This window comes from Bufo bufo, chromosome 6, assembly GCF_905171765.1.
Source record: "Bufo bufo chromosome 6, aBufBuf1.1, whole genome shotgun sequence".
In the NCBI taxonomy this organism is placed as follows: domain Eukaryota; kingdom Metazoa; phylum Chordata; class Amphibia; order Anura; family Bufonidae; genus Bufo; species Bufo bufo.
The window spans coordinates 124,359,807-124,380,094 of record NC_053394.1 but is presented as its reverse complement, the minus strand read 5'-3'; the positions used below and the strand labels follow the sequence as shown (position 1 = coordinate 124,380,094).

General features: G+C 44.5%; 1 protein-coding gene across 3 annotated transcripts in view; it reads right to left on the bottom strand.

The window, feature by feature from the left end:
- Nucleotides 1-20,288, bottom strand: part of LOC121005266 — a 179,414-nt gene that overhangs the window by 115,569 nt on the left and 43,557 nt on the right. For all 3 annotated transcript variants that reach the window (XM_040437895.1, XM_040437898.1, XM_040437896.1), the window contains one exon: nt 10,452-10,590. In XM_040437895.1, coding sequence (XP_040293829.1) covers nt 10,452-10,590 — 139 coding nt within the window. The remainder of the gene's footprint in view (nt 1-10,451; nt 10,591-20,288) is intronic.

The window sequence follows — 20,288 nt, the reverse complement described above, 5'->3', positions numbered from 1 at the left end:
AAGGGGTTGTAACTGTCTGCAGTACTATATATATATGTATACACTCACCTAAAGAATTATTAGGAACACCTGTTCTATTTCTCATTAATGCAATTATCTAGTCAACCAATCACATGGCAGTTACTTCAATGCATTTAGGGGTGTGGTCCTGGTCAAGACAATCTCCTGAACTCCAAACTGAATGTCAGAATGGGAAAGAAAGGTGATTTAAACAATTTTGAGCGTGGCATGGTTGTTGGTGCCAGACGGGCCGGTCTGAGTATTTCACAATCTGCTCAGTTACTGGGATTTTCACGCACAACCATTTCTAGGGTTTACAAAGAATGGTGTGAAAAGGGAAAAACATCCAGTATGCGGCAGTCCTGTGGGCAAAAATGCCTTGTGGATGCTAGAGGTCAGAGGAGAATGGGCCGACTGATTCAAGCTGATAGAAGAGCAACGTTGACTGAAATAACCACTCATTACAACCGAGGTATGCAGCAAAGCATTTGTGAAGACACAACACGCACAACCTTGAGGCGGATGGGCTACAACAGCAGAAGACCCCACCGGGTACCACTCATCTCCACTACAAATAGGAAAAAGAGGCTACAATTTGCACGAGCTCACCAAAATTGGACTGTTGAAGACTGGAAAAATGTTGCCTGGTCTGATGAGTCTCGATTTCTGTTGAGACATTCAAATGGTAGAGTCCGAATTTGGCGTAAACAGAATGAGAACATGTATCCATCCTCTGATGGCTACTTCCAGCCGGATAATGCACCATGTCACAAAGCTCGAATCATTTCAAATTGGTTTCTTGAACATGACAATGAGTTCACTGTACTAAAATGGCCCCCACAGTCACCAGATCTCAACCCAATAGAGCATCTTTGGGATGTGGTGGAACAGGAGCTTCGTGCCCTGGATGTGCATCCCTCAAATCTCCATCAACTGCAAGATGCTATCCTATCAATATGAGCCAACATTTCTAAAGAATGCTATCAGCACCTTGTTGAATCAATGCCACGTAGAATTAAGGCAGTTCTGAAGGCAAAAGGGGGTCCAACACCGTATTAGTATGGTGTTCCTAATAATTCTTTAGGTGAGTGTGTGTATATATATATATATATATATATATATATATATATAGAGTAAAAATCGGACTGCACTCCAGAAAGATCTTCAATAAGATAATGTAGTTTATTCACCCATGAAGTGGCAAAGAGCGAAGTTTCGGCTCATACAGTACATGAGCCTTTCTCAAGGCTTGAGAAAGGCTCATGTATGAGCCGAAACGTCGCTCTTTGCCACTTCATGGGTGAATAAACTACATTATCTTACTGAAGATCTTTCTGGAGAGCAGTCCGATTTTTACTCTATACAAGTGGGTAAGCACCTGTTGCCATACTTGGACATTGCACCCGCCATTTTTTGCTCTTTTCCTTTGGATGGTGCTGCCGGTGGTTTTTTCTAGTATATACAGCCAGGTCCATAAATATTGGGACATCAACAAAATTCTAAGATTTTTGGCTCTTTACACCACCACAATGGATTTGAAATGAAACTAACAAGATGTGCTTTAACTGCAGACTGTCAACTTTAATTTGAGGGTATTTACATCCAAATCAGGTGAACGGTGTAGGAATTACAACAGTTTGCATATGTGCCTCCCACTTGTTAAGGGACCAAAAGTAATGGGACAATTGGCTTCTCAGCTGTTCCATGGCTAGGTGTGTGTTATTCCCTCATCATCCCAATTACAATGAGCAGATAATAGGTCCAGAGTTCATTTCAAGTGTGCTATTTGCATTTGGAATCTGTTGCTGTCAACTCTCAAGATGAGATCCAAAGGGCTGTCACTATCAGTGAAGCAAGCCATCATTAGGCTTAAAAAACAAAACAAACCCAACAGAGACATAGCTAAAACATTAGGCATGGCCAAAACTACTGTTCGGAACATTCTTAAAAAGAACGGAATGCACCGGTGAGCTCAGCAACACCAAAAGACCCGGAAGACCACGGAAAACAACTGTGGTGGATGACCGAAGAATTCTTTCCCTGGTGAAGAAAACATCCTTCACAACAGTTGGCCAGATCAAGAACACTCTCCAGGAGGTAGTTGTATGTGTGTCAAAGTCAACAATCAAGAGAAGACTTCACCAGAGTGAATGCAGAGGGTTCACCACAAGATGTAAACCATTGGTGAGCCTCAAAAACAGGAAGGCCAGATTAAAGTTTGCCAAACGACATCTAAAAAAGCCTTCACAGTTCTGGAACAACATCGTATGGACAGATGAGACCAAGATCAACTTGTACCAGAGTGATGGGAAGAGAAGTGTATGAAGAAGGAAAGGAACTGCTCATGATCCTAAGCATACCACCTCATCAGTGAAGCATGGTGGTGGTAGTGTCATGGCCTGGGCATGTATGGCTGCTAATGGAACTGGTTCTCTTGTATTTATTGATGATGTGACTGCTGACAAAAGCAGCTGGATAAATTCTGAAGTGTTTTGGGCAATATTATCTGCTCATATTCAGCCAAATGCTGGACGGCGCTTCACAGTGCAGATGGACAATGACCCAAAGCATACTGCAAAAGCAACCAAAGAGTTTTTTAAGGGAAAGAAGTGGAATGTTATGCAATGGCCAAGTCAATCACCTGACCTGAATCCAATTGAGCATGCATTTCACTTGCTGAAGACAAAACTGAAGGGAAAATGCCCAAAGAACAAGCAGGAACTGAAGACAGTTGCAGTAGAGGCCTGGCAGAGCATCACCAGGGATGAAACCCAGCGTCTGGTGATGTCTATGTGTTCTAGACTTCAGGCTGTAATTGACTGCAAAGGATTTGCAACCAAGTATTAAAAAGTGAAAGTTTGATTTATGATTATTATTCTGTCCCATTACTTTCAGTCACTTAACAAGTGGGAGGCACATATGCAAATTGTTGCAATTCCTACTCCGTTCACCTGATTTGGATATAAATACCATCAAATTAAGGCTGACAGTCTGCAGTTAAAGCACATCTTGTTTGTTTCATTTCAAATCCATTGTGGTGCCAAAAATCTTACAATTGTGTCGATGTCCCAATATTTATGGACCTGACTGTATATATATATATATATATATATATACACTCACCTAAAGAATTATTAGGAACACCATACTAATACAGTGTTGGACCCTCTTTTGCCTTCAGAACTGCCTTAATTCTACGTGGCATTGATTCCACAAGGTGCTGATAGCATTCTTTAGAAATGTTGGCCCATATTGATAGGATAGCATCTTGCAGTTGATGGAGATTTGAGGGATGCACATCCAGGGCACGAAGCTCCCGTTCCACCACATCCCAAAGATGCTCTATTGGGTTGAGATCTGGTGACTGTGGGGGCCATTTTAGTACAGTGAACTCATTGTCATGTTCAAGAAACCAATTTGAAATGATTCGAGCTTTGTGACATGGTGCATTATCCTGCTGGAAGTAGCCATCAGAGGATGGATACATGTTCTCATTCTGTTTACGCCAAATTCGGACTCTACCATTTGAATGTCTCAACAGAAATCGAGACTCATCAGACCAGGCAACATTTTTCCAGTCTTCAACAGTCCAATTTTGGTGAGCTCGTGCAAATTGTAGCCTCTTTTTCCTATTTGTAGTGGAGATGAGTGGTACCCGGTGGGGTCTTCTGCTGTTATAGCCCATCCCATAGCTTCACAAATGCTTTTCTGCATACCTCGGTTGTAACGAGTGGTTATTTCAGTCAACGTTGCTCTTCTATCAGCTTGAATTAGTCGGCCCATTCTCCTCTGACCTCTAGCATCCACAAGGCATTTTTGCCGACAGGAATGCCGCATACTGGATGTTTTTCCCTTTTCACACCATTCTTTGTAAACCCTAGAAATGGTTGTGCGTGAAAATCCCAGTAACTGAGCAGATTGTGAAATACTCAGACCGGCCCGTCTGGCACCAACAACTATGCCACGCTCAAAATTGCTTAAATTACCTTTCTTTCCCATTCTGACATTCAGTTTGGAATTCAGGAGTTTGTCTTGACCAGGACCACACCCCTAAATGCATTGAAGCAACTGCCATGTGATTGGTTGACTAGATAATTGCATTATTGAGAAATAGAACAGGTGTTCCTAATAATTCTTTAGGTGAGTGTATGTATATATATATATATATATATATATATATATAAAAAAAATAGGGAGTGGGGGTGGGTGGCAAATGAAGAGAAAGAATGATGAGGGGGACCTCCTCTTACCACTCCATTCTAGTCTCAGTGGAGAGCTCATATTTCATGCTGTTTGTGGTTTAAGTACCTGTGATAATGGGCTGTGCAGTTTTTTACTAGATGTACAGGACCTGTGATGATGAGGATGTCATCATAGGTCCTGGCGGATGCTTCTATCTAACCAGGGAACTACACCATGCTCTGTCCAGTTCTCTTTCTAGATGTACAGAACCTGTGATGCTCAAGATGATATCATGCCATGTCCTGGCAGATGCTCCTGTCTAACCTAGGAACTACACCATTAATTGTGCAGTTCCTTTACTAGTTTTGCAGGACCTGTGATGACATCATCACATGACTTAACTTTCTCCACTGATGGTAGGGATACTATCCTGTAGCAGGACTTAAAGGGGTTATCCCAGTGTTTTTTTTTTTTTTTTATCTTCTTATTCATTTTCTCCATTTGTGCCTGCAGCTTCATTTACACTTGAATATTTTTCTATAATATTCCACATTTGATGTAAAACAAGATGAAAAGATATGATAAGAGATATTTAAATGTATCATGACTTATAATTATACGTACCATTATTCAACTACCATTATTCTAATGCTCCTGTTATTTGTTACTCTATATTTTATACATTATATAGTTAAGAATATCAATGAAAAGATATATATGATATATGATGACAATTTGACTATCTGGATCTCTATATGTAGTATGCTTAAAAGAAGATCCATTCCACCTTTTTTTACCCACTCTTGATCCACTTTTTTATTATAATTACATGTTGCTCCACCCCTACATGGGGTATATAAAATCACGAACAAGAAATATAAAGATAGCCAGCCACTGATGAAGGAGCAGGGTGCTCCGGAACGCGTATGGTACTAATTGATTTGAGAACACGACAGGAGCAACAATATAATATGTAACCCACTCTTCTAACAAAGACATCCAGGTGAAGCGCACTCTAATAGAAGTCCGTAAAGCGCGATGTAATAGAAGCCCGGCAAAAGCATCTAACACGTAGGACGCCACGTGACACGCGCAGTAGATCACCGGCGTGAGTAAAACACGAGTGCTTCAGCGACAGCTCATCACCTGGAAATCGCCATTACGGTAAAGTACAACTATTATTTATCTATCTGGGACATATACTAACAACTTGGCATCTGCTTGGAGACACACTAACAAATGTATTACAATTCTCCAGACCAGCAGCCAGCATTCTGATACGGCGATATATGGTAGCTGTTTCCAAAAAGTATATACCTATATTTGGGTTTCATCTTCCTAAAATTAACTACTAACGAACTGAAATCAACTAATATCTAATATTCAACAATAACTAAGATACACTATCATATTATGACATATCATCTTTGAATGGACAGTGAAAAATCATGAACAGGCTTCAATTGTAAAAGGAAAAATCTTGTCTACTCAATGTTGAATTATGCCTCTTTGATCGTTAAATTACTTTTATGAACTATCAGGATGTACTCGGCTTATTGGATGAAATTCTAGGACTGTGAAGAAGTTTTACAATTATGAAGTATCTCTCCTTCGCCCTCTACTGGCAGGATTTTCTATTGCAGGATCATTGATTGTCCTACGGTGGACCATTTTTTACTCAAATTTTTTTTACGCTTCCATTTTTTATATATATTTTTATGTGTTTTGATGCATATTTGTTATATTTTATTTTAATTCATTAAAGGTACGTTATATACTAACAAAACTTGCTTCATGTGCAGCTCCAGGTGACAGAGTGGCTGTTAAATTCTGAATCACATTGCACAAAAAAAAAGAAGGAGGTTTATCATATCTGGTGTAAAGGAAAACTGGCTTAGTTGCTCATAGCAACCAATCAGATTCCATCTTTCATTTTGCAAAAGAGCTCTGAAAAATGAAAGGTGGAATCTGATTGAGTGACTAATAGGCAACTAAGCCTTTCCTTTTTACACTAGTTTTGGTTAATCTCCCTCAATGACTTTTGGTGTCATCTGAAAGACAGGATCACCCGATGATTAGATGATCTCCAGCACCTTTTACACAGGCCAATTATCGGGAATGAGCATTTATACAAACACTCAGCCCCAATAATTTGCCTGATTATTGTTCCATATAAAAAGACCTTAAGGCCTCTTTCACACAAACAATAGAGATTGTGTCAGGGCGCGTTCAGTGAGACTCGCACCATTTCTCAAGCAATTTCAGTCAGTTTTGTCTGCATTTGCTTTCAGTGTTTCAGTTATTTCTGAACGGGTGCAATCACTTTTGATGGGTTCGCGTGAAAATAAAACGGAAGGTTTACAAATAAAATCTTCTACGTAGAATATGGCCTCACGCACACGACCGTTGTGTGTTTTGCGGTCCGCAAATTGCGGATCCGCAAAACACGGATGGCGTCCGTTTGCATTCCGCAATTTGCGGAACGGCGCGGACAGCCATTAATATAATTGCTTATTCTTGTCCGCAAAACGGACAAGAATAGGACAGGTTATATTTTTTTTGCGGACCACGGAATGGAGCAACGGATGCGGAAAGCACACGGAGTGCTGTCCGCATCTTTTGCGGCCCCATTGAAGTGAATGGGTCCGCATCCAAGCCGCAAATACTGCGGCTCGGATGTGGACCAAAAGAACGGTCGTGTGCATGAGGCCTATAGAACATGTTGCGATTATCACGCAACGCCGAAGTGATGCGTGAAAAAAGCGCTCATGTACACAAACCCATTGAAATGAATGGGTCAGGATTCAGTGCGGGTGCTATGCGTTCACTTCATGCATCACACCCGTGTGGAAAACTCGCTTGTGTGAAAGGGGCCTAAAATTCAGGCAGGGTACTGCCACACATCGCGGCTGTGCTGTATTTTTGGTGTGGCAAAAAAATGAATGTATGCGGTTTTTGTAACAACAGACTTGCTTTGATGCTGTGTTTTCTTCCAGCAAAAAGCAAAAAAGCTAATCAAACACAGCAAAACTAAATTACATTAATTACAAAATACAGTTGCATTCATGTAATTTAAGTCTGTTGTGTGTTTTCTCTTTGCTGGAAGAAAAGGCAGGTACAGTTGCAAGAAAAAGTTTGTGAACCCTTTGGTTTGATATGGATTTCTGCACAAATTGGTCTTAAAATGTGATCTGATCTTCATCTAAGTCACAACAATAGACAATCACAGTCTGCTTAAACTAATAACAGACAAAGAATTAAATGTTACCATGTTTTTATTGAACACACTATGTAAACATTTACAGTGCAGGTGGAAAAAGTATGTAAACCCCTAGACTAATGACATCTCCAAGAGCTAATTGGAGTGAGGCGTCAGCCAACTGGAGTCCAATCAATGAGATGAGATTGGAGGTGTTTGTTACAGCTGCCCTGCTCTATAAAAAACACACACCAGTTCTGGGTTTGCTTTTCACAAGAAGCATTGCCTGATGTGAATGATGCCTCGCAACAAAAGAGCTCTCAGAAGACCTATGATTAAGAAATGTTGACTTACATAAAGCTGGAAAGGGTTATAAAAGTATCTCCAAAAGCCTTGCTGTTCATCAGTCCACGTTAAGGCAAATTGTCTATAAATGGAGAAAGTTCTGCACTGCTGCTACTCTCCCTAGGAGTGGCCGTCATGTAAAGATGACTGCAAGAGCACAGCGCAGACTGCTAAATGAGGTGAAGAAGAATCCTAGAGTGTCAGCTAAAGACTTACAAAAGTCTCTGGCATATGCTAACATCCCTGTTAGCGAATTTACGATACGTAAAACACTAAACAAGAATGGATTTCATGGGAGGATACCACAGAGGAAGCCACTGCTGTCCAGAAAAAACATTGCTGCACGTTTACAGTTTGCACAAGCGTACCTGGATGTTCCACAGCAGTACTGGCAAAATATTCTGTGGACAGATGAAACCAAAGTGGAGTTGTTTGGAAGAAGCACACAACACTATGTGTGGAGAAAAAGAGGCACAGCACACCAACATCAAAACCTCATCCCAACTGTGAAGTATGGTGGTGGACGCATAATGGTTTGGGGCTGCTTTGCTGCATCAGGACCTGGACGGATTGCTATTATCGAAGGAAAAATTAATTCCCAAGTTTATCAAGACATTTTGCAGGAGAACTTAAGGCAATCTGTCTACCAGCTGAAGCTCAACAGAAGATGGGTGTTGCAACAGGACAACGACCCAAAGCATAGAAGTAAATCAACAACAAAATGGCTTAAACAGAAGAAAATACGCCTTCTGGAGTGGCCCAGTCAGAGTCCTGACCTCAACCCGATTGAGATGCTGTGGCATGACCTCAAGAAAGATTCACACCAGACATCCCAAGAATATTGCTGAACTGAAACAGTTCTGTAAAGAGGAATGGTCAAGAATTACTCCTGACCGTTGTGCACTTCTGATCTGCAACTACAGGAAACGTTTGGTTGAAGTTATTGCTGCCAAAGGAGGTTCAACCAGTTATTAAATCCAAGGGTTCACATACTTTTTCCACCTGCACTGTGAATGTTTACATGGTGTGTTCAATAAAAACATGGTAACATTTAATTCTTTGTGTGTTATTAGTTTAAGCAGACTGTGATTGTCTATTGTTGTTACTTAGATGAAGATCAGATCACATTTTATGACCAATTTGTGCAGAAATCCATATAATTCCAAAGGGTTCACATACTTTTTCTTGCAACTGTATGTTGTTACAAAAACCGCATGCTTTTCTATGCGTTTTATTTTTTTTGCCACACCCAAAACGCAGCACAGCCGCAACGGAATTCTTGGATAACCCCAAACCTTGTACACCTAACTTGAAAACAGATGTTCACTCAACACTAATCAGCAACAAAACAGGTGCTCCATTTAAGACATGCAGCGGTAAGGGTGGGTTCACGCACGGAGGATACTTCTGTCATTATGGATTTTCGTATGGCACATGCAGTGTTGTACAGGACTAGCAAAGTGGATGAAATTTTAAGAAATATCATTCACACATTGCTTAAAAAAACCTGCAACATATCTTGACCTGCAGTGCAGATTGAAATCTGTAACATGTCAAATTATGCTGCAACGCACTGTTCACCATTTGTAATAGAGAAGGTGAACTCCACATCTAGTTCCACAGCAAGAACCACATGTAAATCATGCGTTTTTCATTGCATTATTTGCCGTGGTTTGTGCTGCTGAGCCATATTAAAATCTACAACGCACTTTTCTGTTGTATTTTGCGTCCTGCCCACTTGGATTCTTCACCCAAACATAAGTTCTCCAGTACAGTATTCCACAGGTCGGCCTTCCCACACCAGCTTCATGTGGTATTCCTGGCACTGACCCACTCTGCAATAACTGCAAACCTGTGGCATACCTTCCATGGAGGTTGACAACATGACTGCTATGGAGCCCATGGTAAAAGAGGTCCTGGCACTGAGTTTCTTTTACACCTTCCAAATAGAATGAAATTATTTTCCTATAGCTGCCACTAGGGGAACTAATTGCATAGTGATTTATATAGCTCACATTGTTTTCTATGCTAGCTGTATCAATTCATATGGAATGAGCTCCCTCTGGTGGTGACAGCAGGTATCCAGCGCTTCATCATTTACAATGAAAGGAAAGCAGCAAAGTTGAAGATAGCTGGGAGAGATGAATCTATGTATTTATCTTCATATCATAAAGACACTAAAAAATACTGTATAACTTTTGGGCTGAACGCCACACTTTTTACTGACGTGCAGAAAAAGAGTAGAAAAACTTTGATATGAATTATATTTATGACAAATACATATTTATTTAAATGTTATACTTTAAAGAACTCTATAATTACAATATGCACAGGTGTATCATCAGTGGACTATCAAATGGACTTTCAGAAATTATGCTCATTTTGTCTTTACGATTGATTTAGGGCTCAAGACCGTATGTATTTTGCTGTCCGCAAAACACGGATCCGCAAAAAATACGGATGACGTCCGTGTGCAGTCCGTATTTTGTGGAACGGAACAGCTGGCCCCTAATAGAACAGTCCTATCCTTGTCCGTTATGCGGACAATAATAGGACATTTTTTTTTGCAGAATAGACATGCGGACATACGGAAACAGAATGCACATGGAGTAACTTTTTTTGCAGACCCATTGAAATGAATGGTTCAGCATACAGTCCGCAAAAAAAACGGAATCGACATGGAAAGAAAATACGATCATATACATGAGCCCTTAGCTTGGTTTACCTTTAGTGTAGTTTTCCTGAATATACTCAGTCACTCGTTCCACCACATCAAGATACATTTCCTGATGTTTGTCTCTGACTGAAGAGCAGATTTGATAGAAGAAGACTATGCATGGCTCTGTGTATTTTTTTTCAAAGATCTAGAAAAAAAAATTCTAATAATTATATTAATTTAAAATATTTCATGTGTACAACATATACCGTAATACCGGGAAAAGGTATTTGCCCTCATTTCTTACATTTTTGTAAGAAATGATGTGGTATTACATAGAAACATAGAAACATAGATTGTGTCGGCAGATAAAAACCATTTGGCCCATCTAGTCTGCCCAATATACTGAATACTATGGATAGCCCCTGGCCCTATCTTATATGAAGGATGGCCTTATGCCTATCCCATGCATGCTTAAACCCCTTCACTGTATTTGCAGCTACCACTTCTGCAGGAAGGCTATTCCATGCATCCACTACTCTCTCAGTAAAGTAATACTTCCTGATATTACTTTTAAACCTTTGCCCCTCTAATTTAAAACTGTGTCCTCTTGTAGCAGTTTTTCTTCTTTTAAATATTCTCTCCTCTTTTTTACCTTGTTGATTCCCTTTATGTATTTAAAAGTTTCTATCATATCCCCTCTGTCTCGTCTTTCTTCCAAGCTGTACATGTTAAGGTCCTTTAATCTTTCCTGGTAAGTTTTATCCTGCAATCCATGTACTAGTTTAGTAGCTCTTCTCTGAACTCTCTCCAAAGTATCAATATCCTTCTGGAGATATGGTCTCCAGTACTGAGCACAATACTCCAAATGAGGTCTCACTAGTGCTCTGTAGAGCGGCATGAGCGCCTCCCTCTTTCTACTGGTAATTCCTCTCCCTATACACCCAAGCATTCTGCTAGCATTTCCTGCTGCTCTATGACATTGCATATGTGGCGAAACCGACCTCGCCACTGGGTTTTGGAGAGGACTGGCTGCTGGCCTCTTGCCCCAGGATTATGGGCCATATACTAACTTTTAAACCCCTGAACCGATTCAAGTGAATTTTGGATAGGTTTGTCCCCACGTTATACTGTTTGAATTAATGTAAGTTATATGTATGGCCAATGTAAACCCACAAAGTTGTAACAATCTATAATAATTGTAACTTGTCAGCTTGGGAGGAAAATGCTGGGTGTGTTTCTATTGTGCCATTGTCCCATTGTGTGTTTAAATGGTGATGTCTGTCCTGTTGTATCTACATGTGTATTGGCGATCTCCCTTTGTTCTGAGAGATAATTGGATTGCTCCTCAGGTTGTCTCCAGACAGAGGGGAGGAGACCATGATGCATTGTGGGGATATGTTGTCCTATGTCCCAGTCTTCATTCTGGTCCTCTGGGGGCATAAACGATTGGTTGCTGTAGTTACATTGTATGTGTTGTTAATTACTGATTGGTTGTATTTCAAACCCCTGTGGGCAGTACTATGTTTTTGGTTTGTGAATAAAAGAGGCTGTACGTGAAGTACAGGCAGTTCCTGTTTTACATTCAACATAGAGCCTCGTCTCATGTGTATGGGGATTGCTATACGCTGTATACTCCCCTGGCTATAACTCCTAGCTCTTGTAAGAGCTTGCTCCTGGTTCCTGCCTCTGGATATAGGAGAGGTTCACCCACTGGAGCCTTGTCATAGGTCCAGGGTGGGTAGGAGACGGCGAGACCTCCACCAAGCTTCGGCAGTTCGTGGGGTCTGCAGTGCGTACGGTGTCAAGTGGAGTGCTTGGAGTCCTCGGAAAGCACTAGGAGCATTCATTCAACGGAGGTACCCGGTCGGTGTGCCAGGTGATCCGTTACATTGGTGGCAAGCAGTGGGATGGCGTCCTAGTGTGAGGAGAAGCAGCTCGGAGACACCGTTCGTGGATTTACTAAATTGAGGGTAACGCTAGTATCCGTACAGCGCCCCTGGCTACAGCAGGATGGAATCGGCTAGTCTTCAAACAGCGTTCCACTACGAGGATGAGGATGACCCGGACTGGAGGGATGCAGTCCGGAAAGGCGTCTGGTATGATGCCCTGGAAAATGCCCAGCGGCGGCGGGGCGAGTGTCTCCCCAGTGAGGAACAGCAGTTGCGGATGCGAGTGGCCCTGCGAATGCCCCTTCTGGGAGAGAAGCCCCTGAATGAGTGGGTGACAGAACTGGAGAGCCTGGTATGGAAGGAGCTTTGGCTAGATGACGCCTACCAGGCACTCTGGTGGTATGTGATTCGGCACTCCCCCTGGATGGCTGAGCACGACAGACCCGAGGGTGAGAATTCTGATGGCCCTGGCCTGTTTGAGGCCTTCGCAGAACCGGAGTTCGGAGATGCTGGAGCGTCCCGGTTCTGGGATATCTATGACTACAGGGAGGCTATGCATGATTGGGCTACAGCGAGAGAGGTGAGACAAGACCTGGCATCTCTAGTGACAAAGGAGTGGGAGCTGGAGCAGGACTACCAATACTTCTTCAGCTCAATTCGGTCCCAATATACACTGCCAGAGAGCTGGGTGGCAGTCCCAGACCTACAACCCTACAGCTGGGAAGACCCGACTGAAGTATCCCCTGCTTCAGTACCAGCTACAGAGGTAGAAGTCCTCATAAACTGGTCCTGTGAGGAACCACAACAGGCAGGGGGAGACGGGACCGAGGTCTCCCCACCGGGATGCTGGGCAGCTGGCCCAGACCCTCAACAGCAGCCGGAGTTGCCAGGTGTGGACGCAGGTGGTCCTTACTCGCAAATGTTGAGGGACCTCACAGACTGGTCCTGGGAGGACCCACAGATGGCAGGTGGAGATGGGACCGAGGTCTCTCTACCAGTCCTACAGAGATGCTGGACGGTCGGTCCAGATCTCCAGCCATCTCCGCAGGGATACCAGGAGGAGGAGGGGGACAGCACCCCTAACTCCGATGGTGCAGATGGGACCGCGGTCTCTGCACCAGGCCTACCGGGATGCTGGACGGCCGGTTCAGATCCCCCACCAACCCTGCAGGAATGCCAGGAGGAGGAGGTAAGCGATTCCTCCTCTCCACAGCCGATCTGCAACAAGGTCCTGGGGATAGGATTCCCTGACCACATCCCAGCGGAAGAGCTGGCATCTGGGCAGAGCGCAGTCGGCCTCTGCCCTCCCCTATCCTCTTCTCCAGAGGCTGACTTTCCACAGGCTACCCCAGTGGAAGCGCTGGCATCTGGGCAAAGCGCAGTCGGCCTCTGCCCTCCCCTATCCTCTTCTCCAGAGCCGGACTTCCCACAGGCTACCCCAGCGGAAGCGCTGGCATCTGGGCAGAGCGCAGTCGGCCTCTGCCCTCCCCTATCCTCTTCTCCAGAGCCGGACTTCCCACAGGCTACCCCAGCGGAAGAGCTGGCATCTGGGCAGAGCGCAGTCGGCCTCTGCCCACCAAGTACCTACAGTTCCAAGCTGGAGAACCACAAGGAAGCGAGGAGTAGCAGATGCCCACTCAACAGCTGGGGACATACAGAACAGAGCCAGGCCCCAAGATTCAACAGGTCCAGTATTGGGTTGTGGCTGGACTGCCAGACTAACTCAGGTACTGACCGTGAGGTCAGGTATCTGGTTAGTCTTCCCTGGGAGGGGGAGATGTGTGGCGAAACCGACCTCGCCACTGGGTTTTGGAGAGGACTGGCTGCTGGCCTCCTGCCCCAGGATTATGGGCCATATACTAACTTTTAAACCCCTGAACCGATTCAAGTGAATTTTGGATAGGTTTGTCCCCACGTTATACTGTTTGAATTAATGTAAGTTATATGTATGGCCAATGTAAACCCACAAAGTTGTAACAATCTATAATAATTGTAACTTGTCAGCTTGGGAGGAAAATGCTGGGTGTGTTTCTATTGTGCCATTGTCCCATTGTGTGTTTAAATGGTGATGTCTGTCCTGTTGTATCTACATGTGTATTGGCGATCTCCCTTTGTTCTGAGAGATAATTGGATTGCTCCTCAGGTTGTCTCCAGACAGAGGGGAGGAGACCATGATGCATTGTGGGGATATGTTGTCCTATGTCCCAGTCTTCATTCTGGTCCTCTGGGGGCATGAACGATTGGTTGCTGTAGTTACATTGTATGTGTTGTTAATTACTGATTGGTTGTATTTCAAACCCCTGTGGGCAGTACTATGTTTTTGGTTTGTGAATAAAAGAGGCTGTACGTGAAGTACAGGCAGTTCCTGTTTTACATTCAACATAGAGCCTCGTCTCATGTGTATGGGGATTGCTATACGCTGTATACTCCCCTGGCTATAACTCCTAGCTCTTGTAAGAGCTTGCTCCTGGTTCCTGCCTCTGGATATAGGAGAGGTTCACCCACTGGAGCCTTGTCATAGGTCCAGGGTGGGTAGGAGACGGCGAGACCTCCACCAAGCTTCGGCAGTTCGTGGGGTCTGCAGTGCGTACGGTGTCAAGTGGAGTGCTTGGAGTCCTCGGAAAGCACTAGGAGCATTCATTCAACGGAGGTACCCGGTCGGTGTGCCAGGTGATCCGTTACATTGGTGGCAAGCAGTGGGATGGCGTCCTAGTGTGAGGAGAAGCAGCTCGGAGACACCGTTCGTGGATTTACTAAATTGAGGGTAACGCTAGTATCCGTACAGCGCCCCTGGCTACAGCAGGATGGAATCGGCTAGTCTTCAAACAGCGTTCCACTACGAGGATGAGGATGACCCGGACTGGAGGGATGCAGTCCGGAAAGGCGTCTGATATGATGCCCTGGAAAATGCCCAGCGGCGGCGGGGCGAGTGTCTCCCCAGTGAGGAACAGCAGTTGCGGATGCGAGTGGCCCTGCGAATGCCCCTTCTGGGAGAGAAGCCCCTGAATGAGTGGGTGACAGAACTGGAGAGCCTGGTATGGAAGGAGCTTTGGCTAGATGACGCCTACCAGGCACTCTGGTGGTATGTGATTCGGCACTCCCCCTGGATGGCTGAGCACGACAGACCCGAGGGTGAGAATTCTGATGGCCCTGGCCTGTTTGAGGCCTTCGCAGAACCGGAGTTCGGAGATGCTGGAGCGTCCCGGTTCTGGGATATCTATGACTACAGGGAGGCTATGCATGATTGGGCTACAGCGAGAGAGGTGAGACAAGACCTGGCATCTCTAGTGACAAAGGAGTGGGAGCTGGAGCAGGACTACCAATACTTCTTCAGCTCAATTCGGTCCCAATATACACTGCCAGAGAGCTGGGTGGCAGTCCCAGACCTACAACCCTACAGCTGGGAAGACCCGACTGAAGTATCCCCTGCTTCAGTACCAGCTACAGAGGTAGAAGTCCTCATAAACTGGTCCTGTGAGGAACCACAACAGGCAGGGGGAGACGGGACCGAGGTCTCCCCACCGGGATGCTGGGCAGCTGGCCCAGACCCTCAACAGCAGCCGGAGTTGCCAGGTGTGGACACAGGTGGTCCTTACTCGCAAATGTTGAGGGACCTCACAGACTGGTCCTGGGAGGACCCACAGATGGCAGGTGGAGATGGGACCGAGGTCTCTCTACCAGTCCTACAGAGATGCTGGACGGTCGGTCCAGATCTCCAGCCATCTCCGCAGGGATACCAGGAGGAGGAGGGGGACAGCACCCCTAACTCCGATGGTGCAGATGGGACCGCGGTCTCTGCACCAGGCCTACCGGGATGCTGGACGGCCGGTTCAGATCCCCCACCAACCCTGCAGGAATGCCAGGAGGAGGAGGTAAGCGATTCCTCCTCTCCACAGCCGATCTGCAACAAGGTCCTGGGGATAGGATTCCCTGACCACATCCCAGCGGAAGAGCTGGCATCTGGGCAGAGCGCAGTCGGCCTCTGCCCTCCCCTATCCTCTTCTCCAGAGGCTGACTTTCCACAGGCTACCCCAGTGGAAGCGCTGGCATCTGGGCAAAGCGCAGTCGGCCTCTGCCCTCCCCTATCCTCTTCTCCAGAGCCGGACTTCCCACAGGCTACCCCAGCGGAAGCGCTGGCATCTGGGCAGAGCGCAGTCGGCCTCTGCCCTCCCCTATCCTCTTCTCCAGAGCCGGACTTCCCACAGGCTACCCCAGCGGAAGAGCTGGCATCTGGGCAGAGCGCAGTCGGCCTCTGCCCACCAAGTACCTACAGTTCCAAGCTGGAGAACCACAAGGAAGCGAGGAGTAGCAGATGCCCACTCAACAGCTGGGGACATACAGAACAGAGCCAGGCCCCAAGATTCAACAGGTCCAGTATTGGGTTGTGGCTGGACTGCCAGACTAACTCAGGTACTGACCGTGAGGTCAGGTATCTGGTTAGTCTTCCCTGGGAGGGGGAGATGTGTGGCGAAACCGACCTCGCCACTGGGTTTTGGAGAGGACTGGCTGCTGGCCTCTTGCCCCAGGATTATGGGCCATATACTAACTTTTAAACCCCTGAACCGATTCAAGTGAATTTTGGATAGGTTTGTCCCCACGTTATACTGTTTGAATTAATGTAAGTTATATGTATGGCCAATGTAAACCCACAAAGTTGTAACAATCTATAATAATTGTAACTTGTCAGCTTGGGAGGAAAATGCTGGGTGTGTTTCTATTGTGCCATTGTCCCATTGTGTGTTTAAATGGTGATGTCTGTCCTGTTGTATCTACATGTGTATTGGCGATCTCCCTTTGTTCTGAGAGATAATTGGATTGCTCCTCAGGTTGTCTCCAGACAGAGGGGAGGAGACCATGATGCATTGTGGGGATATGTTGTCCTATGTCCCAGTCTTCATTCTGGTCCTCTGGGGGCATGAACGATTGGTTGCTGTAGTTACATTGTATGTGTTGTTAATTACTGATTGGTTGTATTTCAAACCCCTGTGGGCAGTACAATGTTTTTGGTTTGTGAATAAAAGAGGCTGTACGTGAAGTACAGGCAGTTCCTGTTTTACATTCAACATAGAGCCTCGTCTCATGTGTATGGGGATTGCTATACGCTGTATACTCCCCTGGCTATAACTCCTAGCTCTTGTAAGAGCTTGCTCCTGGTTCCTGCCTCTGGATATAGGAGAGGTTCACCCACTGGAGCCTTGTCATAGGTCCAGGGTGGGTAGGAGACGGCGAGACCTCCACCAAGCTTCGGCAGTTCGTGGGGTCTGCAGTGCGTACGGTGTCAAGTGGAGTGCTTGGAGTCCTCGGAAAGCACTAGGAGCATTCATTCAACGGAGGTACCCGGTCGGTGTGCCAGGTGATCCGTTACAGCATACCTTTAAGTCTTCTGAAATAATGATCCCTAAATTCCTTTCCTCAGATACTGAGGTTAGGACTGTATCACTGATTTTATATTCTGCTCTTGGGTTTTTACGCCCCAGGTGAATTATCTTGCACTTATCAACATTAAATTTTAGTTGCCAGGAGATGGGCCCATGCCATTGCCTATGGTGTCGACTGAATCATACACCTGGCACATTGCGTTTATGTTTGGGATCGGAATTAATGTAAGAAATAATGTTACTAATTATATTGTATTGGCTTTTGTAGAGTTATGTATATTCATGTATATTTTTTATATATTTTCATGTAAACAAATGTATTTTCAGGAAAAAGGATGATTTTTTTTTGTACTTGATTTTTTTTTTCTAAACACATTTTTTGCGATCTTCTGATCGCTCATATAACACTCTGGAATACTTCTGTATTCCAGTGTATTATGTGAACTACAGTAATAACTGATATAATGCCTATAGGTGTCTTTGCATGGTAGGCCTGGGAGCCATTGTTTGGCAACCCAGCTGCCATGGCATCCTCTTGGTACTGAGTTATCATGGGGTGAGATGGGGCGAGAGAGGGAGACTTTCCCTTTCACTAACCACTTAGATACATTGACAACATCTAAGGGGATAAACTGCCGGGATCAGAATTATCTCCAATCCTGGCAATCAGAACAGGATGCCAGCTGTATAATATAATTGGCACCTGCAAGCGATGGCATGAGCACAGGTTCAGAGCCAGAGGCATCTCAGAGCTGCATAAGCATGTGCTGCACCAACATACATTTATAGCATGGTGCGTAAAAGGATTAACATAGAAAATACAGTATATGAACAAAAGTATTGGGACACCCACACATTACTCCTACAGCAGCTTTTGTGACATCACATTCTTAATCCATAGGCATTAGTATGGAGTTGGTCCCGCCTTTGCAGCGCAAAACATCTTTCACTCTTCTGGGAAGGCTTTCTACAAGATGTTGGAGTGTGTCTATGGGAATTTTTCATCCAGAAGAGCATTTGTAAGGTCAGACACTAATGTTAGAGGAGAGCGCCTGGCTTACAATCTCTGTTCTAGTTCATCCCAAAGGTGTTCGATGGGGTTGAGGTCGGGGCTCTGTGTGGCCAGTCAAGTTATTTCACACCAAACTCAACCAACCATGTCTTTATGGACCTTGCTTTGTGCACTGGGGTGCAGTCATGCTGGAACAGAAAAGGACTTTCCCCAGTCAGTTCCAATAAAGTTGGAACCATACAGTTATCCAACATGTCTTGGTATGCTGAAACATTAAGATTTTCTTTCTGTGATACTAAGGGGTCTGGGATAATCCATGAAAAGCAACCTCACAGCATTATCCCTCCTCCATTAAACTTGTCACAATGCAGTCAGGCAGATAGACAGATAGCATTCTCCTGGTATTCCTCAAACCAAGACTCTTCCATCAGATTGTCAGATAGAGAGGTGTAATTCCTCACTCCACAGAACATGTTTCCACTGCTCTAGAGTCCAGTGGTGGTATACTTTACACCACTCCATCCAACAATTGGCATTGTGCTTGCTGATGCAAGTTTTCCATGCAGCTGCTCAGATATGAAAAGCCATGAAGCTTCGAGTGCATAGTTTTTGTGCTGATGTTAATGCAAGAGGAGGTGTGGAGCTCTGCAGTTACTGAGTCAGAAGAGCGTTGGCGGCTTTTATGCACTATGCTCCTCAGCACTCAGCGACCCTACATGCTCTACCACTTCATGGGTGAGTTCTTATGGTTCCTAAACACTTCCACTTTACAATAACACCACTCAAAGTTGATGGTGGAATATTTAGGATGGAAGAAATTTCACAAATGTACTTGCTGCCACTGCTGCATCCTATTACAGTACCACAATGGAATTTAGTGAGAATGAGACATTCTTCAATAGATTTTTGTCAAGGCAGACTGCACAGCCAAAGGCTGGATTTTATACACCTGTGCTAATAGGACTGAATGAAAAAACCTGAATTCAATTATTAAGAGGCATGTCCCAATACTGTACTTCTGTCCATATAGTGTACACTCTAAAAAAAAATCCCTTAAAGTTCTACATTTTTTTAAATCCTTTTTTTGGAGATCTGCTGTTACCCACTCTTCCTTATCACAATTCTGTGTCTAACTTCTGACAACTATTCCATCCAACTCCTCCATATATATGAATGCTCAGCCAATCATGCATTTTTTTTAATGCATTAACTCCTGAAGGACGTGGACTGTTTTTGACAGGACTTAGTAAGCTTTCAAAGATGTCATCTGAAGGCTTTTCTTTGCAACCTCACAATTGTATGTTGTAGGATGGGTGGGAAGGTTGATGGAGGGAATATTTTCCCTCTGTTTAACCACTTTGATGCTTCAGTGGCTATTAACTGAGAAATCTAAGGGGTTAGAGTGACATGATCAGATTTATCTCTGATTCTGGCATTTGTGGCAGGAGCCCATCTATGTGTATCAGCCATGAACCTGCTGGACAGATTTTTATTCTCCAGGAGTAAACATTTAAAGGTTCCAACTGGTATTCATACTGAAAGCATATTGATAGATTGTATAATTTGTCTACATGTACCATTCTTCAAAACACAAAGGGGGTCATTTATTAAGACCAGCGTTTTA